General features: G+C 50.9%; 1 protein-coding gene across 1 annotated transcript; it reads left to right on the top strand.

The window, feature by feature from the left end:
- The first annotated feature begins 1,351 nt into the window (after positions 1-1,351).
- Positions 1,352-18,818, top strand: LOC144378451 (uncharacterized). The gene is made up of 9 exons (XM_078052446.1): positions 1,352-1,606; positions 13,802-13,866; positions 13,955-14,040; positions 14,111-14,775; positions 15,653-15,724; positions 16,818-16,982; positions 17,078-17,194; positions 17,854-17,884; positions 18,597-18,818. Exons 1-9 carry the CDS (start codon positions 1,352-1,354, stop codon positions 18,605-18,607), a joined length of 1,467 nt encoding a protein of 488 aa, XP_077908572.1. The 3' UTR covers positions 18,608-18,818.
- The last annotated feature ends 5,094 nt before the right edge of the window (positions 18,819-23,912 follow it).

A 23,912-nucleotide genomic window follows, 5' to 3' on the forward strand; every position in this document is an offset into this window, starting at 1 on the left:
ACGGATTAACTGGGGACATCACAACGATTATATAGAAATAAAAAGGACTAAAAGAGAATAGTATAAGCAACAAATTGGGTAGCCAGATGGAAGGGACAGGCACAGACTACCAAAATAGACTCAGGGACAAAGAGAAAATGGAGCAGACTCGCAAGAAGTGAGGAGATGGAATCAATGCTCAAAACCTCCAAAGGAAATCGCAGGACCAGAGGGCTCCCGGGAGAAGTACACCAAATCTCTTAAAGAAATATTCAAGAGAGAGAGAGAGAGAGAGAGAGAGAGAGAGAGAGAGAGAGAGAGAGAGAGGAAAAAACACTTCTCAGCTCTTTCTGTGAAGCCAGCATCACCCTAGAACCAAAGCCAGGATTCACCATAAGAAAGAAATCATTGGTCAATGCCCATTTCTACATTGATGCAAGATCCCTCCCTTCTTTTTTGTAGCAGGGAGTTGAGCTTATCCACGGAGCCACATCCCCAGCCCTTTGCATTTTTTTATTTTTGAGACAGCATCTCACTAAGTTGCTTAGGGCCTTGCTAAATTGCGGAGGTGGGCCTTGAGGTTGAGATCCGCCTGCCCCAGCCCCCCTAGTCCCTGGGATTATGGATGTGTGCCACCACACCCAGCTAGATGCAAAATTCCTTAACAAAATACAGGCAGACTGAATTCGGCAGCTCATTTGAGGATTATATGTTCGTCCCAGGAATGCAAGCTGGCTCAACGTGCAGCAGAACGGCGGGCCAAAACGCAAGAGCACCCCAGGGAGGCAGAAAGGCACTGGAGAGGATCCAAACGCCTTCCACGATAAACCTCCGCGAGCCGGGAACAGAAGGGAATTTAACCCGGGAAGGACCGGATGTGAAAAGCCCACACGTGCTCAGGCGACCAGGGACAAGACCCGACCCCGCTTTGAAACTCTGGCCCAGCACTGAAGTCCCCGCCCCGAGGACAAGGACCAGCAGCGCGGCACCGGGCGTCCGGAGCGCAGAGTAAACGAGGCTGCAAGTTCCCTGTCCCCGCGCTCTGAGCCGGAACAGCCGGAGCCAGCCACGCGGCCAGGTGGTGACAGGGACAACCCCGAGGTGCAGAACCAGACCCACCGCGACCCCGGCGCGCGACAGGGGCTCCCAGCTGCGGAGCGGCAGCGGCCTGGGGCAGGGCAGGGGCGAGGTGGCACCGACGGGAGGGGCAGCGCCGGGTCGGGAGGCGCGGAGAAGCCCAGGGGTTTAGTGGACACCGACCGCTGCGCCCCGCGTGCCCCGCGCGCTGGGAAGCCGCTCTGTCGGGTGGCCCCAAGCTGGCAGCCCTGGGAAGGCGCAGCCGGCTCTTCCTCTCCTCTGGAGACAGCCGCGAATGCGGTCGCGGGGGCGCCTCCGCGGTGAGCCCAGGCCACCCCGCGGGCGCGCGTTCCGGGGCTGGGCGCAGGGCTTCGGCGCGCACGGCCCGGCGCCCGCTGCGAGGCCTGTGCGCTGGGCCCCGGCCCTCGGACCGGCCCTCGGACCCGGAGAAGGGCGGGTCTGGGAGCCCTCCCCTCTCGGCCAGCGGCGGGCACTGCGCGTCCTCCGCAGCAGCCGCCGTGCAGCCGGCCTCCGCCCCGGGGAAGGGCAGGTGGGGCCCCGGGCCTCCCCGCGGCACAGCCACGGCCCTGAAAACAGTCCCTCCTCGTTGACACCTCCCCAGGGAGGAAGTTCAGCGTTTTTAACATTAGTGACGTTTTTGGGTTTTGTTTTGTTTTTAAATATTTTAACGTTAGGGTTTTTTTTTTTTTGGTTTTTTTTTTTTTGGGGGGGGGTTTGTTTTGTTTTTGTTTTTTGTAGTTGTAGATAGACAGGATGCCTTTGGTTTATTTGTTTTTATTTTTATGTGGTGCTGAGGATCTAACCCAGGGCCTCGAAGCCCCTGAGGTTAGTTTTTGATTTTGCTGGTATGGTCTGCCGTATTGGCTTGTTTAAATCTCACTCATTATTTGTTATTGCACCCTTTTATATAACTTCACCTGTTTCTTAATGTTTATTTTTTACTTATACACAATACCTTTACTTTGTTTATTTTTTCGTGGTGCTGAGGATCGATCACACGTGCTAGGCGAGCGCTCTACCGCTGAGCCACAACCCCAGCCCCTTCACCTGTTTTCCAACCCCTCTTCTCCTTTTGAAGTTAATGTGTAGCCGGTGCAGTAGCACACACCTGTGATCACAGCAACTCGGAGGCCGAGGCAGGAGGCAGGAGGATCACAAATGCAAAGTCAGCCTCAGCAACTTAGCGAGGCCCTGCCTCAAAATAAAAAAATAAAAAGGGTTGGTGTGGGGCCCAGTGGTAGGACCTCTGCCTGGCATGCACAAGGCCTTAGGTTCAACCCAGCACCACACACACACACACAAATATCAAAATAATAATAGTGTTAACTTATTCATTGGATCTAGTCTTTCTTTAATTTTTTTTATTTTAATATGGTTTAGTTGTCAACCGACCTCTATTTTATTTGTTTGTATGCGGTGCTGAGAATGGAACCCAGGGCCCTACCCATTCTAGGCCAGCCCTGCACCAGGAGCCCCAGCCCTAGCTTCTGCTTCACCTTTATGCTCCTTCTCTAGTTTGTCTTTCTTGTCTCTCTTCCCTGCTCTTTCCCTCTCTTCTTGCCCTAGCCCTTTGTTCTCCGAGGTGTAATATCAACTTGACATTCTTTACTGCCTGATTTTTCAGTCTGTGCCATCCCTCTCCTTTGCTTCTCTGCGGCAGTGCATTGAATAAAAGCATGGCATTTGCAGGTCAATGGATGGAGCTGGAGAATATCATGCTAAGTGAAGTGAGCCAATCCCCAAAACCAAAGGCTGAAAGTTCTCTCTGATATGTTCATGCTGACCCATAATGGGGATGGCGGGGCATGGGAGGGATGGAGCACCTCTAGATAGGGCAAAGGGGAGGGAGGGGAGGGAGGGGGCATGGGGGTAGGAAAGGTGGTGGAAGGAGATGGACATCATTACCCTAAGTACATGTACAAAGACAGGAATGATGTGACTCGACTTTGGGAATAACCACAGAAATGAAAAATTGTGCTGCAATTTGTATATGAATTGAAATGCATTCTGCTGTCGTGTATAACAAAATAGAACAAATAAATAAATAAATTTAAAAAAGTGTATTGTTCAATCTCCATGTATTTGTATATTTTCCATAGTTTTTCTTACAGTTGGCTTCTAATTTCATTTCATTATGATCTGCACACTATTTTTTTTTTTTTGGTACTAGAGGTTGAGCCCAGTTTAGTCAAATCCCCAGCCCTTTTTATTTTTTATTTGAGAGAGAGTCTCGCTAAGTTGCTTAGGGCCTTGCTCTCCTCATGCCTCAGCCTCCAGAGTTGCTGGGATCACAGGTATGTGCCACTGTGCACAGGCTTTATGATCTGATAAGATGCAGATAATGATTCGTGGTCTAATATATGATCTATTCTGGAGAAAGTTCCCTGAGCTGATGAAAAGAAAGTGTACTCAGCCATAGGAGGAAATCTTCTGCAGATGCCTATGAGGTGAATGTGATTTAAGTATAGTTTAACTCTGTAGCCACTGTGCTGAGTTTACATCTGGATGATCTATCAGTGAGAGTGGCCACTCGCTATTATTTTATTGGAGCCTATGTGAGCCTTTAGGTCAAGTAGTGTTTGTTTTATGAAATTGGGTTCAGTGATGTTGAGGGCATATCTATTTATAATCATTGTGTCTTGCTGTGGAGTGTTCCCGTCACCAGTATGCAATGACTTCTTTGTCTCTTCTGAGCGATTCTGACCTGGCGGCTGCTTAGCCAGGGGTGAGAGAGCTCCCACGGCGGACTTTCAGATCCCATTTCATGGAATACTATTCTGCATCCTTTTACTTTCTGTGGGTGAACGTCTTTGACTGAGAAATGCGCTCCTTACAGGCAACCTCCAGTTTGGTGTGGTTTTAAAGTCTAATCTACCAGTCTACTTTTAATTGGAGAATTAAGGTCGTGTGCCTTCAGTGTTATTAGGCAGAGGTACGTGCTCTTCCTTTTTGTTTTATTCCTGATGTCTGGTTCATTCCTAATTCTCATTTGCGTATCAGCTCCTCTAATGAGATTTTCCCTGTGCTACTTGGATGTGTTTCTCTGTCTCTTCTGTGTCTAGGACTGTCTTCTGCAAGGCTGAATTAGTGGTCATGTTTTCCTTTACTGTATACCTATCTTGGAAGGTTTGATTTCTACTTAATTCTGAAGGATAACTTTGCTGGATATTGTAATCTGGTTGACAGTTATTTTCTTTCAAAGCTAGAAATACATCATTTCCTGCACTTCTGGCCTTTAGAGTTTCTGCTAAGAACTCTGCTGTTACTGTGAGGTGTTTGCCTTTATAAGTGACTTGGCATTTCTCTCTTATGGCTAATATCCTTTCTATGTTCTGAATTTTTGGCATTTTAAGTATAATAAGACCTGGAGAGGTTTTTTTTCTGGTCTTATCTATCTGGGGTTCTAAATACCTCCAGTATCTGTATGTCCATCTTCTTCCTGAGAACAGGGAAATTTTCTGCTATTGTTTCACTGCATAAGTTTTCTTTTTCTTAATGTATTTTTTAGCTGTAGTTGGACACAATACCTTTATTGTTTTTTATGTGGTGCTGAGGATCAAACCCAGGGCCTCGCACGTGCTAGGCAAGCACTCTACCGCTGAGCCACAACCCCAGCCCCGAGTTTTCTATTTATTAACCTGTAACTCCAATCCTTACTCAAGACCTACGAGTCTCAAGTGTGGTCCTCTGATGTTCCAGAGTTCTTGTACATTCTGCTCATATTTTCTTATTTACTTTTTCCTACTGTCTGAATGTCAGTCTGTCTACCCTGTTATGGTTTGGATACGTCGTGTCCCCCAAAAGCTCACGTGTGAGACTGTGCAGAAAGTTCAGAGGAGAAATGATGGGTTCTGAGAGCAGTGACCCCATGGGATTATCTGAGTGGTGAGTGATGCTGGAGGAGGTGGGCACTGGGGTCGTGCATCTGGCGAGTAGAGTCCCTGTCTGGGCTTCTGATCATCCTGTGAGCTGCTTCCCTCACTGTCTGCCAGGAAGTTCTGGCGCATCTCAAGCCCTGAGGAATGGAGCCAGCTGCCGATGGACTGAGACCTGGAGACTGTGAGTCCCCAGATACACTTTCCTCCTCTACCGTTGTTCTGATCAGCCTTTTAGGCACAGTGGTGCAACAGCCAACTAAAACACTCTTCAAGATCCGATACTCTGAGCTGGTCTGTGGGTGAGACCTCCACTGAACTTATTTGGTTTATTGAGTTTTTATTTTTGAGATTTCTATTTTGTTCTTTTTCAGAATCTCTGTATATATTTTTTATTTTAAATTTATTTATTTTAATTTTAATTTGTTATACATGACAGCAGAATGCATTTCAATTCACAGTGCACATACGGAGCACAATTTTTCATTTCTCTCGTTGTTCCCAAAGTCGAGTCACATCATTCGTGTCTTTGTACATGTACTTAGGGTAATGATGTCCATCTCCTTCCACCACCTTTCCTACCCCCATACCCCCTCCCTCCCCTCCCTCCCCTTTGCCCTATCTAGAGGTGCTCCATCGCTCCCATGCCCCGCCATCCCCATTATGGGTCAGCATGAACATATCAGAGAGAACTTTCAGCCTTTGGTTTTGGGATTGGCTCACTTCACTTAGCATGATATTCTCCAGCTCCATCCATTGACCTGCAAATGCCATGTTTTTTTCCTCTTTTAACTCTGAGTAATATTCCACTGTGTATATACACCACAGTTTCTTTACCCATTCATCCACTGAAGGGCATCTAGGTTGGTTCCACAGTTTAGCTATTGTGAATTGTGCTGCTATAAACATGGACGTGGCTGTGTCCCTGTAGTAGGCTGTTTTAAGTCCTTTGGGTATAAACTGAGGAGTGGGATAGCTGGATCAAATGGTGGTTCCATTCCCAGTTTTCTAAGGATTCTCCATACTGCTTTCCAAAATATGCACCAGTTTGCAGTCCCACCAGTAGTCTATGAGTGTGCCTTTTCCCCACATCCTCGCCAACACTAATTGTTGTTTGTATTCCTCATAGCTGCCACTCTAAGACTGGAGTGAGATGAAATCTTAGAATAGTTTTGATTTGCATTTCTTTAATTGCTAGAGATGTTGAACATTTTTTCCTATATTTGTTAAGTGATCACATATCTTCTTCTGAGAAGTGTCTGTTCAGTTCCTTGGCCCATTTATTGATTGGGTTATTCATTTTTTTAGTGTTAAGTTTTTTGAGTTCTTTAATATCCTGGAGATTAGTGCTCTGTCTGATGTGCATGTGGTAAAAATTTTCTCCCATTCTGTGGGCTCTCGATTCACCTCACTGATTGTTTCTTTTGCTGAGAAGAAGCTTTTCAGTTTGAAACCATCCCATTTATTGATTCTTGATTTTATTTCTTATACTTTAGGGGTCTTGTTAAGGAAGTGGGGGCCTAATCCAGCATGATAAATATTTGAGCCTACTTTTTCTTCTGTTAGGCTAGGGTCTCTGGTCTAATTCCTTGATCCACTTTGTGCAGGGTGAGAGATAGGGATTTAATTTAATTTTGCTACATATGGATTTCCAATTTTCCCAGTACCCTTTGGGGAAGAGGCTGTTTTTTTCCAATGTATGTTTTTGGCACCTCTGTCTAGTATGAGATAACTGTATTTATGTGGGTTAGTCTCTGTGTCCTCTATTCTGTAGCACTGGTCTACCAGTCTATTTCGGTACCAGTAACATGCCAAGTTCCGTTACTACTGCTCTGTAGTGTAGTTTAAGGTCTGGTGTAGCGATGCCACCTGCTTCACTCTCCTGCTAAGGATTGCTTTAGCTATTCTGAGTCTCTTATTTTTCCAAATGAATTTCATTTGTTCTCTTCCCTTTTTCTATATCTATGAGGAATATCATTGGGATTTTGACTGGAATCATATTAAATATGTATGGAGTGTTTGTAGAATGGTCATTTTGACAACATTAATTCTGCCTATCAAAAAGAGTGAGCAAGTTATTAAAGAAATTGGGGAAAAAAACCTTAAAATTCTATGTAACTTATCAAAATCTGAAAGAGGAAAGTTTTTAGCCATGAGTTCCTACACTATTTTAAAAAAATCTCAAATTGATAACTTAATGATGCATCTCAAGGTCTTAGAAAACAAGAACAAACCAGTAGAATTAAAGAAATAATAGGCCTGGGGTTGTGGCTCAGTGGTAGAGCACTTACCTACTATGTGTGCGTACTGGGTTTGATTCTCAGCACTGCGTATAAATAAATGCATAAAGTAAAGAGGTCCATCAACAACTAAAAATAATATTTTTAAAAAATTTAGGGGCCAGGGCTGGGGCTCAGAGGTTGAGCACTTGCCTAGCATGCATGAGGCATTGGGTTCCATCCCTGGCACCACATACAATAAACAAATAAAAATTTTTTAAAAAATTTACAAAGAAATAATAAAGATCAAAACTGAGCTGGGTGTGGTGGTGCACACCTGTAATCCCAGTGGCTCAGGAGGCTGAGACAGGAGGATCATAAGTTCAAAGCCAGCCTTGTCTTTGTGAGGTCCTGTCTGTAAATAAAACATAAAAAATGGGCTGGGGATGTGGCTCAGTGGTTAAGCACCCCTGGGTTCAATCTCTGGTACCAAAAACAAACAAACAAACAAAACCCCAGAAAAGGTCAAAACTGAAATTGAGAACAGACAACACAAATGATCAATGAAGTTTTTTGAAAAGCTAAATGAGATTGAGAAACTTTTAAACTAACCAAAAGACAGAGAAGACCCAAATTAATACAATTAGAGATGGCAAAGGGGCTATTATGGGCTGGGGTCGCGGCTCAGTGGTGGAGCGCTCACCTAGCACGTGCAAGGCACTGGGTTTGATCCTCAGCACCACATAAAAATAAATAAAATAACGGTTTTGTGTCCAACTACAACTAAAAAAAAATTAATAAAGGGGGGGCGGTATTACAAGAGATACCAGTGAAACCCAGAGGATCAGTCGGTTCTATTTTTGAAAATTTATATGCTAATAAATTGAAAAATCTAGAAGAAATGGATAAATTTCTAGACACATACAGACTACCAAAATTGAACCAAGAGGAAATAGAAAACCAATAACAAGTGACAAGATTGAAACAGTAATAAAAGCTTCCAAAGAAAGAGAAGTCCAGGGCCAGGCAGATTCAAGGATGAGACTTACAAGAACTTAAACGAGATCCAAAACCAATGCTCCTCAAATTACGCCATGAAATAGAAAGAGCAGGAGTATTTCCAAACTCATCCGACAATGGCATAGAGTAGGAGACCCAGAGACAAACCCCCCAGCTAGGTCACCTGAACTTTGACCTGGGACAGAGATGAACATCCACCATACGTGAAGTCTCAAAAACTCGACCACCCAAAACCCCAGCAGCCCACCCACTGGATGGTGAGCATGAACGTTCCCAGGAAGCACTAATGGCCGCCGTACCGTGGCCATCGGTGACAGTCCTGCTCCCCACGTGTTGAAGTCTAACATTACGGAGCAGCCGAGGCCGGGATATAAAGCAGGGTTTATTGAGAAAGGGGTCACATAGCTCTCCCGGGAGGAGAAGGGGCCATAGCTGGGTCCTGGTGTCCCGAGAAGCGAGGTGCTCTGCCCGTTTATGTCCTAGGGTTCCTCTGTTCCCCTGCCCTCTTCCCCGTCTCTCTCCTTCCTGGGCACCATGCGCCTAGGCCCAGGGATGCTCCCTGGGGGGCCCAGAGGTGGGAACCAGGTGGCTGAGCCTGGGACACATTAATTAACGCCTCAGAGCTCCCTGTGGGGAGGGGCATCCTGGGACGGGACCTCAGCCACAGGTTGGCGCAGGGGCAGGTTCCTGACCAGGGTGGAGGAAGGCTCTGAGGGATTAACCTTTCCGTCCCTCAGGGGCAGTCTCCAACCTCCGGACTCCCTCAGAATTGGTCTCCTTGATCTGACCTGACTCGACTTACCTATCTATCCTGCCTGCCTAATTCTACGTCAGTGGAGGCTGAGACAGGAGGATTGCAAGTTCAAAGCCAACCTCAGCCTCAGCAAGGCACTAAGCAACTCAGTGAGACCCTGTCTCTAAATAAAGTCTGAACTAGGGCTGGGGATGTGCTCAGCGGTTGAGTGCCCCTGAGTTCAACCCTGGGTACTGCCCCGGCCACATACAAAAAAAAACTCCATTGAGATTTCATCTCACCCCAGTCACAATGGCGATCGTCAAGAGCACGATAATAATGAATGCTGGGGAAGATGGGGGGGCCCTTATACCCTGTTTGCGGGAATGTAGATTGGCACCACCACTCTGGAAATCGGCGGGCTCAAAAGACTGGCCCCACCATAAGATCCAGCTACACATACCACCCCTCCGTATTTATCCAAAAGAACTAGGTCTGCGAGCTTCAGAGATGCCTGCCTGCCATGCTCACAGCAGCACACCCCAGTCTCCAAGCTGTGGGGTCAACAGAAGAATGGATAAAGAGAATGTGGTATATGTACATATGGAGTAGTCTTCAGCCAGGAAGAAGAACAAAACTACATCATTTGCAGGAAAATGGATGGAACCGCAGGGTATCTATAGATATAAGCCAGACTCAGAAAGACCAGGTCCTCTGCTTTCTCTCAAATGTGGGAGCCAGAGGAAGGAGCCCATGAGAGGGAGGGGAGGAACTGGCCAAGCTCTGTGCATGTGCAAATATGTAATGATGAAACCCACTGTCCTGAACAATTAATATGCACCAGTAAAAAGTAAAGCTAGGTTAAAAAAAAGTTAAAAAGAAATGCAAGGCACTCACACTAGCAAAGAAAAATCAAAATCTGTTCACAGGTGTCAGATCTTACATGTAGAAAATCCTAAAGAATCCAGCAGGCACAGTGGCACACACCTGTCATCCCAGTGGCTCGGGAGGCTGAGGCAGGAGGATCACGAGTTCAAAGCCAGCCTCAGTAACAGCAAGGTGCTAAGCACTTAGTGAGACTCTGTCTCCAAATAAAATACAAAGTAGGGCTGGGGATGGGGCTCAGTGGTTATGGGCTCTTGGGTTCAATCCCCAGCACACACACACACACACAAAATAAGAAGAAGAAATAAATTAAAAAAAAAAAAACAACGAAGAAGTAGAGAGAGCAAAAAGAAAAAAATAAAGGAGAAAGAAGCAATCCCAGCGCTCCTGATCGCCAAAGTGATTTATTTATTATTTATTTATTTTACTTATCAATGGACATTTATTCTATTTATATGGGTGCTGAGAATGGAACCCAGCGCAGCCACAATTTTGAAAGCTTACGTCCTGATTTCCAAAGGCACTACAAAGTAACAGGAATAGAAGGTGTGAATCAGGCATAAGAATAGACATGTAGGGGCCGTGGCTGTGGCTCAGAGGAGTGCCCCTGCCTTGCGCGTGAGAGACCCTGGGTTCCATCCTCAGCACCACGTAAAAATAAATAAAGGTATTGTGTCCAGCTACAACTAAAAAATAAATAGTTTTTTTAAAAAGAGTAGACATGTAGTCCAGAATTGAGAGCCAGGACTGACCTCCAGCAGAGTAAGGGAACACAGATGGGTAAAGGAGGGTCTTTTCAACAGATGATTCTGGAAAACCTGGATATTCACAAGCAAAAGAATGGAACTGAATCCTTATCTATGTCATTTTCAGAAATGAACTCTCAATGGGTTAAAGATTGGATTTAAGAGCTGAAACTGTAAAACTCCTGCAAGAAAGTATAGGGGGAAGTCTTCATGATTAGATGTGGCGATGGTTTCTTAAATATGGCATCAAAAGCACAGGCAGCAAAAGAAAAAAATAAACTGGATTTCATCAAAATTTTGGAAATCTTGTGCATCAAATGACTCTATCAAAAGAACAAAAAGTCAACTGACAGAATGTAAGAAAAAATTTGCACATCATATCTCTGATAAGCTCTAGTATCCAGAATATAAAAAGAATTTCAACGAATTAACAACAAAACAAACCAAGTTTTTAAAAAGGCCTCAAAGAAACATTTTCCAAGGAAAATATACAAGTTTCCAATAATCACATGCAGAGAGTGTCAACATCGTTATCAAGTAAGAACCTGCAAATTAAAACCACAGAGTCAGGGATGAGGGGCCAGGGCTAAGGAGTGACATGGGCCAAATTATATTGTATATTGTGTGTGTGCACAAATATGTAACAATAAAGCCCATCATTATGTACACTCCAATGCACCAATTAAAAATGGGGAAGAAAGCAAAAGCACAGTGAGATACTACTTCATACCCATTAGGATGACTATTCTTTTATTTAAAAAATAAGAAAAAGACAGGGACTGGGTTGTGGCTCGGTGGCAGAGCACTTGCCTAGCATGTGGGAGGTACTGGGTTCAATCCTCAGCACCACATAAAATAAAATAAAATAAAATCAATGTATCCATCTACAAGTAAAAGAATGAAAAAACGGAAAGCAGTCAGTGTTGCAGACCACGTGGAGAGCTTGGAACCCTCCTGTATTGCGCCTGGAACCAGAGTGCTACAGCCCCAGGGGACAGGTAAATGGAGAAGTGCCACGTGAGGCCAGGATTCCACTCCTAGTGTCCACCCAGGGGAACGGACGGCAGGAACTCAGGTCCAGGGCCAGGGCCTCACAGTGGACCTGGGTGTCCCTGATGGCTGCGGCACCCGGGAATATCATTTGGCCTCAAGAAGGAAGTTCTGACCAGGCGGCCTGCTGGGCAGATCTCAGGACACTGTGGGGTGGAACACAGCCCAGCCCCTCAGAGGACAGAAGGAGGGGAGGCTGCTGGGACCTGGGGCCAGGGCCAGAGCTGGTGCGGCCACAGAGCTTCTGCTGGGAAGACTTCCCAGTTCTTGGAAGGGAGACCCTGGTCCCTGATGGAGACCTCCATTCACACCCAGAGCGTTCGTACTGTGTAAATCCACCTCAGTGAAGAGCATGTTTTCCAGAGGACTTGCAAAACCATCCTGAAACACCTGGTGTGTGAGTGTGTGTGTGTGTGTGTGTGTGTGCGTGTGTGCGTGTGTGTGTGGAGTGTGTGTGAGTGTGTGCGTGTGTGCGTGTGTGTGTGGAGTGTGTGTGTGTGGAGTGTGTATGTGTGTGTGAGTGTGTGTGTGGAGTGTGTGTGTGAGTGTGTGTGTGGAGTGTGTGTGTGCGTGTGTGTGCGTGTGTGTGTGGAGTGTGCGTGTGTGTGTGCGTGTGTGTGGAGTGTGTGTGTGTGCGTGTGTGCGTGTGTGTGTGGAGTGTGTGTGAGTGTGTGCGTGTGTGTGTGGAGTGTGTGTGTGTGGAGTGTGTATGTGTGTGTGAGTGTGTGTGTGGAGTGTGTGTGTGAGTGTGTGTGTGGAGTGTGTGTGTGCGTGTGTGTGTGGAGTGTGCGTGTGTGTGTGCGTGTGTGTGGAGTGTGTGTGTGTGCGTGTGTGCGTGTGTGTGTGGAGTGTGTGTGAGTGTGTGCGTGTGTGCGTGTGTGTGTGGAGTGTGTGTGTGTGTGTGGAGTGTGTATGTGTGTGAGTGTGTGTGTGGAGTGTGTGTGTGAGTGTGTGTGTGGAGTGTGTGTGAGTGTGTGCGTGTGTGCGTGTGTGTGGAGTGTGTGTGTGAGTGTGTGTGTGCATGTGTGCGTGTGTGTGGAGTGTGTGTGTGTGTGTGCGTGTGTGTGTGGAGTGTGTGTGTGAGTGTGTGCGTGTGTGTAGAGTGTGTGTGTGAGTGTGTGTGTGGAGTGTGTGTGTGAGTGTGTGCGTGCGTGTGTGTGCGTGTGTGTGTGTGCGTGTGTGTGTGTGTGCGTGTGTGTGTGGAGTGTGTGTGTGTGAGTGTGTGTGTGTGCGTGTGTGTAGAGTGTGTGAGTGTGTGTGTGGAGTGTGTGTGTGAGTGTGTGTGTGTGAGTGTGTGTCTGAGTGTGTGTGTGTGCGTGTGTGTGTGCGTGTGTGCGTGTGCGTGCGTGTGTGTGGAGTGTGTGTGGAGTGTGTGTGTGAGTGTGTGGAGTGTGTGTGCGTGTGTGGAGTGTGTGTGTGTGTGTGGAGTGTGTGTGTGTGTGGAGTGTGTGTGTGTGTGTGCGTGTGTGTAGAGTGTGTGAGTGTGTGTGTGGAGTGAGTGTGTGAGTGTGTGTGTGGAGTGTTGTGAGTGTGTGTGTGTGCGTGTGTGTGTGTGCGTGTGTGCGTGTGTGTGTGGAGTGTGTGTGTGGAGTGTGTGTGTGTGGAGTGTGTGTGCGTGTGTGTGGAGTGTGTGTGTGTGTGGAGTGTGTGTGTGAGTGTGTGTGTGTGCGTGTGTGTAGAGTGTGTGAGTGTGTGTGTGGAGTGTGTGTGTGTGTGTGTGTGTGGAGTGTGTGTGAGTGTGTGTGTGAGTGTGTGTGTGTGCGTGTGTGTGCATGTGTGCGTGTGTGCGTGTGTGTGCGTGTGTGTGTGTGGAGTGTGTGTGGAGTGTGTGTGTGGAGTGTGTGTGTGAGTGTGTGGAGTGTGTGTGTGAGTGTGTGGAGTGTGTGTGGGAGTGTGTGGAGTGTGTGTGTGGAGTGTGTATGTGTGTGTGGAGTGTGTGTGTGAAGGCCTCTCTGTGAGAGCCAAAGGAACCGAGTCAGGGAGCACTCAGGCGGATGTCCACTCGGAGAGAAGCTCCCAGACCCTGGGAGGACAACACTCCTGGGCTGCGGCCTGGGGAGGCTGAGGGCAGCCTCTTAGGTGACAGAAACATCTACAGAGTTTCTGCAGGAGATGCTCTGAGAAGGGGTGTGTTGGGGGTCCCCCAGCTGGCAGCAGGGAAGGCTCCTTTTTAGATTGGTTCCCTACCACTCGCAGGAAGAGCGCCTGCCCAGCGACGGCTTCGAGGATCTGGGAGAGGCGGTCACCGAGGGGGGCGAGCGGTAAAGAGGGGCTTTGACTCTAGGAACCCCAGCTTCCCAGGGGCAGAAGCAGGGGGAGCAGACCTCAAGCCTCTGCAGCCCGGAGGAGGTGCGAGCCGTCTGGACCGCAGGACGGACTGCGGGCCGGCGTGGCAGCCCTGGAGCGGGAGCAGCACGGGCCCCGGAGGACAGGAGGCTAGGTGATGGGCAGGTCGGTAAGTCGGCAGAGACCGCTCTGTGGGTGACAGACGTGGAGAGTTATGAGGCGTGGACAGGCATACAGATCCTTCCAGGGTGGCTGGACCGTGTCCCCGTGCGGACTGCTCCCCGTCGCCGGGGCCAGGGCCGGCAGCAGGCGCGGGGCGCACCTGGGCAGGAGTCCTGCCAGGGGGAGCCTGGGGGCGAGTCTCCCTGGGGCGAAGGCGGAGACCCGGCGGGCGTCCAGGGCTGGGGTCTGGCAGCCGGAGCGGCGCGTGCGGCGGCAGGTGGCTCCGAAGCCAGCGGCGCCGGCGGGTGGTGGCAGGCCAGGCCGTGCGCAGGGCGGGGAGGAATGGGAGAGGCGGTGGCGAGGGGGCGTCCCCGCCGGCTCCCTCCAGCCCTGCCACCCGCGTCCTCCAGCGCGCGGCCACCGGCGTCCCCGCGGAGCCGCACGCCTGCGAGCCAGGCGTCCCCCGCCACCCGCCCACCCCAGGGGCCGCGCGTTCCGGGTGGTGCGGGGAGGGGTCGGCCTCCTGCAGCGCAGAACGCCCGGGAGACGGCGGGTCCCAGCTTCCAGTTAGGGTCCGCTCTGCTTTAAAGCGACTTGGAACTACTCCTGGCCCCGCCGAGTTCGGGCCGGCCCTCGCCTGGCTCGCGGGGCCTGGAGCCACCGGGAACCTCGGGCCCAAGCCCTCCATCCTCCTTCCCACGGGCTGGACGGCGGCGCGGCAGGTCGCTGGCCCAAGCACTTGGGTCCCACAAGAACAGGAGGGACAGGACACACGCAGACGCGGGGGGGGGGGGGGGTTCACGTGACGGAGGACTGCGGTGGACAGCAGGAGACTTGGGGACAGACGTGGCTTTCCAGGGTGGAGAACCGGGCAGTAGGACCCGGCGGGCTAGCGTGGAGGGTGGGAAGCGGACCCAGGTGCAGGTGGACGGGCGTGGGGCAGAGGTGGGATGGGGAAGCCGGGGGAGTGAGAGACGTACTGTGGGGACGGGAGTCGGGGAGCTGGCCAGGCGTGGGGTGGGCCATGAGGACTGACCGACAGAGGGCATCCGCGGCCGGCGAGCCCTTGGGAGAGGCCTCAGCCCTGATGACGTAGAAGGACGTGAGCCCCGCGGAGCCCAGGGCCATCTCCAAGCCATTTTGGTTCCGAGATGCGCAGGTCAAACCGACCCAAGCTGGGGGCCAGGGGAGCGCCACCTGCCTTCCCGTGAAATCCTGCGCCCTAGGGACAGGCTCAACCCCCAGGCCCACCTCCCTCCTGGTTTCTGCCTGGCCTCGAGGCTGGGCAGGGAGGGTCGCGGCTTCCCCATCTGTGCTAGACTGAGGGCACTGGTGGGGCAAGGACAGGCAGCACCTGCGGGGCGCCCCGCGACCTGCGAGCCTCTAGGCGTGCGCTTAGGAGGGGCGCAGGCCTGCGCCTGGCTTAGGGCTCTTGGAGGGGTGGGAGCCTCCCTGGGCAGGGATAAGGGACAGGGCAGAGCCAGGGGCTCCAGGGTCAAGCCTTTCCCCTTCCTCTGCTTTGCTTGCCTTGGGGGGAGTGTCTTTAAGGACATGCTCTTGTCACAGGTTCCCAGGACAAGAGTGGTTGATGTCCCCTAGGCCCTGGCCCATGGAAGGCTGCCCTCAGGAGGAGAGATGGCCCCAGACGTCCACACTCAGCCGTGTGCGCAGGTAAACACCGAGCTCAGGAGGAGAGACGGCCCCAGACGTCCACACTCAGCCGTGTGCGCAGGTAAACACCGAGCTCAGGAGGAGAGACGGCCCCAGACGTCCACACTCAGCCGTGTGCGCAGGTAAACACCGAGCTCAGGAGGAGAGACGGCCCCAGACGTCCACACTCAGCCGTGTGCGCAGGTAAACACCGAGCTCAGGAGGAGAGATGGCCCCAGACGTCCACACTCAGCCGTGTGCGCAGGTAAACACCGAGCTCAGGAGGAGAGATAGCCCCAGACGTCCACACTCAGCCGTGTGCTCAGGTAAACACCGAGCTCAGGAGGAGAGATGGCCCCAGACGTCCACACTCAGCCATGTGCGCAGGTAAACACCGAGCTCAGGAGGAGAGATGGCCCCAGACGTCCACACTCAGCCATGTGCGCAGGTAAACACCGAGCTCAGGAGGAGAGATGGCCCCAGACGTCCACACTCAGCCATGTGCTCAGGTAAACACCGAGCTCAGGAGGAGAGATGGCCCCAGAGTCCACACTCAGCCATGTGCTCAGGTAAACACCGAGCTCAGGAGGAGAGATGGCCCCAGACGTCCACACTCAGCCGTGTGCGCAGGTAAACACCGAGCTCAGGAGGAGAGACGGCCCCAGACGTCCACACTCAGCCATGTGCGCAGGTAAACACCGAGCTCAGGAGGAGAGATGGCCCCAGACGTCCACACTCAGCCGTGTGCGCAGGTAAACACCGAGCTCAGGAGGAGAGATGGCCCCAGACGTCCACACTCAGCCATGTGCTCAGGTAAACACCGAGCTCAGGAGGAGAGATGGCCCCAGACGTCCACACTCAGCCGTGTGCGCAGGTAAACACCGAGCTCAGGTGGTTCAGTCCCTCCTTTCTCTTCCCTAGAGAGTCTTCGAGGAGCTGGATGGTGCAGGTCCAGTGTGACCATGATCTGGGTGACCTGGGGCGGCTCCCACTGGGACAGTGTGGACAGCTCTATGCCCCAGGGTCACCTGACCCCCACCTCTGGAGAAGTGGAGCTAGCACCTGCTCCTGGGGAGGTCACCGAGGTGTACAGGGGCCTGGTGTCCCTCCCCAGTTCACCCAGGTCTTCCCAGAGAGCCCAGCAGGGTCTGTGAGTGGCACCTGCTGCTGCGCCTGGCGGAGAAGCCCTTCACTGAACCGCTGGTCCGCCTGCTCAGAGACGAAGAGGCTGCTTTCTGGGCCATGTGGTCGGCGTTGGCTGCCGCTTTCCGCCTTGGCTGTACGACAGGAAGTCAGTCGGGTGGTGTGCCCATCCCACATTTTTCCTCTTTCTCAAATTTGTTTTGGTTCTGTTTCTGTTGCCTTTCTGTGTAGAATTCCAAATCCGCTTCTCCTCAAGCACGGAAAGATCCAGCTGGAATCTCGACTGGTTCTGGGGTTAGATCCGTGGAGCACTTTGGGAAGGGCTGGCGTCTTCAGGTCCTGAACACAGTGAGTCTTCCATTGGTGGGAGCCTTTGCCTTTCTGGTATTTTGTTTGCTGTTTGTTTCAAGAGGGTTGCTTAGTCTCCGCCTCACAGAACTTGTGCTTGTCAGAAGCTGGCCCAGGCACTCTGGGAGAGGTGACAAATGGTGGCCTGTGAAACCTTGGTTTCAGGTCCCGTCTGCCTGGCTGAACTCATCCTGGGAGTTCCTTTGTTGTTTGTTTATGTATTGGTGTTTTTGTTGTGGTGGTGTTTGGCACCAGAGATTGAACTCAGGGACACTCCACACTGAGCCACATCCCAGGCTCTCAGGGAGTTGCTGAGGCTGAGTTGCTGAGGCTGGCTTTGATCCTTGTGTCTCAGCCTCCCGGCTGCTGGGATTACAGGTGTGCATACCGCCCCACACCCCAGGCTTCCTCCGTTTTGTAAGAGACTCCTTGGGATTTTCTACATGGTATCAAGGACAGTTTTCTCTTCCTCTGTGGGTGCAGGGGTCATCCCCACCTTGACCCTGTTGGCCTTTCACCAGGAGCTATGAGCTGTGAGCTGCGCTGGCTGTAGATTTCTGTTCAGGCCAGGTCAAGGTCGAGGCAACTTGCTGGGACAAAAAATCCGCACTGACAGTTCATTCTGAGTGCTTTCTCCCTGTCCTCCTTCCCTCCTGCAGTGTGTCCCACCCCGGGGACCACTGCTCTTCGGTAGGTAACACATCATTCTTGTTTTTAAGTTTTCTCTTATTTCTTTGGTTTTCAGACTTTGGCTATAAAGTAACCTACCTTGGAGTGAAATTCTCTGCTTCTAGAATCTGCAGGTTTATGTCTTGCACTAAGCTCGGTGGATTTTCAGCTAGAATTTTACCATATATTTTTTCAGTCTTATACGCCACTCCTAGGGCTCCAGGGACACGGGTATCAGGGCCACCATTGTGCCAGTTCTGTTCATTAAATTATTTTTCTATTGTTCAGATTAATTTCTCCTCTCTTCTGTCCATTCTGCTATTGAATCTGGCCGGTGAGGTTCTCTTTTCTTTTAGTTATTGCATTTTTCAGTTCTAAGATTGTGCTTTGGTTCTCCTTTTCAAGAGTGGTCCACTTTATATATATATTTAGTTGTAGTTGGACACAATACCTTTATTTTATTTATTTACTCTTATGTAGTGCTGAGGGTCGAACCCAGGGCCCGGCACATGCTAGGGAGCACTCTCCTGCTGAGCCCCAGCCCCGTCCCCACGTCATGTTTTGAATACAGTCCTGCTGCCCTGCCACTGTGCTTGCTTCTAGAACAGACGAGTTTCTTTCTCTTCCTCATTCCCTTCCCCTCCCTGATCTCTCCCCTCACTAATCTGGGGCGGGGTAGAGGACAGGATCACCTTTCTTTCCACTCTAAGCTGAGTTATCTGTTTGAGCACAGGTCCACACTGATATGAAGCAATTCAGACCCTCAGGATGACACTGAGTGTCTCCCATTGCAACCCTGGACGGAGAACAGCATGGGACACCCGGAGTGTGGCCTCTAAATCACCTCTTCAACAACCTCCGACCCCCGGTGGGCAGGATCACAGCTCTGAGACAGGAGCCCCTGTGCTCTCCTTTGCTAGAGGAGCAATAAAACTTCTTTTTCCTTTTTCTCAAATCCATGTCCTCATTATTGGGTTAGCATCGGGGACAAGGACGGAGCTTTCCGTTACCTGATGCATCTTGTTTCTTTGCTGAGCCGGTATTTATGTCAGGACTGTTGCAGTTGCTGGTTCAAGCATCTCTACAAGAGCTCTCTGGAGTCCTTAGGAACAAATCACGCCTGCGAGGCTCTGCACTGCTGCCCTCTGTGGCTGGGATTCTCACCCTCCTCATCTGCCCCGTGGTTTTTATTTCTGTCCTGGGAAATTTGAATATCATCTGATAGGACTCCAAGTTGATGTTTCATTTTTAACCTCCTGTAGGATCCGGCCCCTGTGTTGGCTCAGGTCCCAGGGCTCTGCTGTAGGTTCCGGCTGGCCTACCTGTGCGCCACCTTGAAGGGGGCTCAGATCCACACACCTACAGAATAGGGATGAACCCAGAGTTCAAAAGTCAGAGGTCTTGGGATGAACTCCTCACGCTTCTTTTTCTCTGCGACTTTCTGGTTCTCTCCAGTTATCACTTCTGTATCTGTGACCAAACGGCAGGAGAAGGGAGAGGGGAAGAGCCATTTGGGAGGTTGCCACATCCAGAGGAGTGACACACATCAGCAACTGAAAACGAACAGCCTCAAAAATAAAAATATACCTCAAATGGGCTTAACACACCAGTCTGGCACAGTGGCGACCCACAGCGTTCCCAGTGTGCGGTGCTGAAGGGCTCCGGACATCGACTTCCCAGGATCAGAAGCTCACTTCTGTCTGAAGGGCGTGCGCCCCCATGCCCATCAAAATTGTGAACAGGATCTTTTTGTGTGTGTGTATGGAAAAAATCATCAATCTGATCATAAAATTCATATAAAAAGTGCAAGGATTCACAGGAGCCAAACAATTTCAAAAAGGAATGAAGCTGGAGGACTAACAATTTTGAATCTGAAAACTTGCTACAAAACTCTAGTAATAAAGTGAGAGATCAATGTCAAGATCCATGGAGCCCAGGTAGGCCCATCTGGACTGGTCACTTAACCTCACGACCGTGCCAAGGATTCCCGTGGGGAAAAGGGCTGTGTGTCCCACAGTGACACAACGTGACCAGGTACCTGTGTCAGCGAGAGTGGAGACCCTGGCTTCATGCCTACCACAAAAATGAGCCCAAGACCTGGAACCTGAACTCAAAGGAAAGGGGGACCTCCACGACTGTGCTGGACAGTGCCCTGGACAGACACCCAGGCAGGGTCCGCGAAGGAGCGGGCCTGAGCCCGTCACACCGACAGCTCCATGCTCCATGACTTCATAAGGAAGTGAAGTTTGGGAGAACACATTTGCAGATGGCCGCGGTGACAAAGGACTCACACTCACACTCACACTCGGGGACACGGCACCGCCCTGGCTGCTCTGCCACTGCAGCTCAGACTTTAAAGGGACCTGTTTCTCTCTTCTCCCCCCTCCCTGCTCCCCCCTGAGCTCCCCCTCCCTGCTCCCCCCTGAGCTCCCCCTCCCTGCTCCCCCCTGAGCTCCCCCTCCCTGCTCCCCCCTGAGCTCCCCTCCCTGCTCCCCCCTGAGCTCTCCCCTCCCTGCTCCCCCCTGAGCTCCCCCTCCCTGCTCCCCCCTGAGCTCCCCCTCCCTGCTCCCCCCTGAGCTCCCCCTCCCTGCTCCCCCCTGAGCTCCCCCTCCCTGCTCCCCCCTGAGCTCCCCCTCCCTGCTCCCCCCTGAGCTCCCCCTCCCTGACCTCAGGAAACAGGTACCTTTCTTCCCACCTGGCAGACTCCTCTGTCCCTGAGCACACCCCCTCCATAGGCAGGAAGTCCTCCAGACTCTGGGGATGGCCCAGAAGGTCTCAGAAATGACCGTCTCCCACGTCAACAGTGAATCTCAGCTCCCACAGGGACAGGTGACCTGTGCCTTGGAGTCCCTCTGAAGGCCCTGCTCCTGCTGGTGGGACAGGGTCCCCTGGGTTTCCCCTTTGCTGCAAAACAATGAGCCTTCTTCTCCTTTTCCCAAAACCCTGTCCTCCTGATTGGATTGGCATCGGGGATAAGGACTGAGCTTTCAGCAACAAAACAAACACTTAGAAATGCTTAAATGGCAAGTTTTAAAACTATATACACACACACACACACATTTTTTTTTGATACTTCGGATTGAACTCAGGGCCACTCGACCACGGAGCCCCATCCCAGCCCTATTTTGTATTTTATTTATACAGGGTCTCACTGAGTTGCTTAGTGCCTCACTTTTGCTGAGGCTGGTTTTGAGCTTGCAATCTTCCTGCCTCAGCCTCCCCAGCCTCTGGGCATGCGCCACTGCGCCTGGTAAGATGTTGTATATATTTTACCCAATTAAGAGCGAGCTGGGTGCAGTGACACACACCTATAATCCCCATTACTCAGGAGGGTGAAGCAGGAGGATCCCAAGTTCAAGACCAGCCTGGGCACTTAGGCCCTGTCTCAAGATAATCAGGACAAAAAGGACGGGAGCTGCAGCTCAGGGGCAGAATGTTTCTAGCAGGTAAAGAAAATAGGTAAACATGGTTTTAAAAAAATAGTAAGAATATAGGCAGGAGACGCTTCATGAGACATTTCAACAGAGAAGACAGGAAAGCTTTTGACAGATACAAGGTGGTGACACCATTAGCTACTAGAGGTATCCAAGTGGAAGCCGGAGGCTCGCTTCACACCTCCTGGGAGGCCGCCCGTGCTGCGGGATGTGGAGGCAGCGGCACTCCCTCACCAGGGGAAATGACAGCGAGTCCACCATGTCCTGGGCCTGAGTGACCACAGCCCAGATGCAGGAACACCCAGAGTACCCGTGCACTGGCATGTGGTGTATGTGTGTGTGTGCGCTCACGTGCTCCTTGTGTGTTGGGTAAAAGCTGGGTGGTGACAGGACGGGACCCGAGGGGACAGGCAAACATGGCTTATCCAAGTGCGGGCAGCTTGGTGGACACAGCTGAGCACCCGTGGACTCACAGTGAGCAGGCCCAGCAGCAGCCAGACACCACTGAGCTGGGAAGGCGGTCTGTTGAGGCAGAGGCTGTGGCTGCCTGCGGCGGGGACGGAAGTGACGGGTACCAGGCACCAGGGTACCTTCAGGTGACAAAAATGTTCTAAAACTGGCTGGTGGTGATGGTGGCACAACTCAGCAAGTTCACTGAGTCCCTCACGTGTGGGTGGACGGCTGTGGCTGCGCACAGTGGGCGGCTGGATGGGCGTCAATCACACCGCAGTGAGTCGGGGTCGTCCAAGAGACTTTCCTCAGCTCTTAGCGACTCTCCTGCCTCTGTCCCGCCCCAGCCAGTCCTGTCCTGGAGCTGCCGTCCACCCTGCAGCCTGGCACAAACCAGGGCCCCTGGTCCACGTCGCGGCTGCCACCAGGACCCTGAAGTCTGGCCTGAGGTCCACTCCAAGCCTGGCCTCAGGACTCCCCAGGGCCTGCCTCCAGGAGGCCATCACTGACCTCCAGAGGAGTGGGTCCCTTCCTGTCACCACCCAGCGTTTACTCAACACTCAAGGAGCACGTGAGCACACACACACACACACACACACACACCACGTGCCATAAACACACACACCACGTGACATACACACACACACACACCATGTGCCATAAACACACATACACATACCACGTGACATATACACACATACACATGACACACGCACACACACACCACCTGACATACACACACACACCACGTGCCATAAACACACACACACACCATGTGCCATAAACACACATACACACACCACCTGACATACACACACACACCACGTGCCATAAACACACACACCACGTGACATACACGCACACACACACCATGTGCCATAAACACACATACACACACCACGTGACATATACACACATACACATGACACACGCACACACACACCACCTGACATACACACACACACCACGTGCCATAAACACACACACCACGTGACATACACGCACACACACACCATGTGCCATAAACACACATACACACACACCATGTGACATAAACACACACACCACGTGACATACACGCACACACACACCATGTGCCATGAACACATACACACACACCATGTGCCATAAACACACATACACACACACCACGTGACAAACACACATACACATGACACACACACGCACACACACACCACGTGACATACACACACGCACACACACCACGTGATACACACACACACACACACCATGTGCCATAAACACATATACATACACACCATGTGCCATAAACACACATACACACACACCACGTGACATAAACACACATACACATGACATACACACGCACACACACACCACGTGACATACACACACCCACACACACACCACGTGATATACACACACACCATGTGCCATAAACACACATACACACACACCACGTGACATAAACACACATACACATGACACACGTACACACACCACGTGCCATAAACACAAACCACGTGACATACACACATGTACCCACACGTGACATACACACACGTACACACACACCACGTGACATACACGCACACACACCATGTGACATACACACACGTACACACACACCACATGACATACACTCAAATGTACACACACACCATGTGCCATAAATACACACACCATGTGACATACACACACGTACACATACCCCACGTGCCATAAACACACATACCACATGACATACACACACGTACACACACACCATGTGCCATAAACACACACAACGTGACATACACACACGTACACACACACCACATGACAAACACACGTACACACACACCATGTGACATACACACACATGTACACACACACCATGTGCCATAAACACACACCACGTGACATACATACATGTACACACACACCACGTGACATAAACACACATACACATGACATACACACACGTACACATACCCCACTTGCCATAAACACACACACCACGTGACTACACACACATGTACACACACACCATGTGCCATAAACACACACACCACGTGACATACACTCACATGTACACACACACCATGTGCCATAAATACACACTACGTGACATACACACACGTACACACACACCACGTGCCATAAATACACATACACGTGACATACACACACGTACACGTGAC

This window comes from Ictidomys tridecemlineatus, chromosome 6 (assembly GCF_052094955.1).
Source record: "Ictidomys tridecemlineatus isolate mIctTri1 chromosome 6, mIctTri1.hap1, whole genome shotgun sequence".
Classification (NCBI taxonomy): domain Eukaryota; kingdom Metazoa; phylum Chordata; class Mammalia; order Rodentia; family Sciuridae; genus Ictidomys; species Ictidomys tridecemlineatus.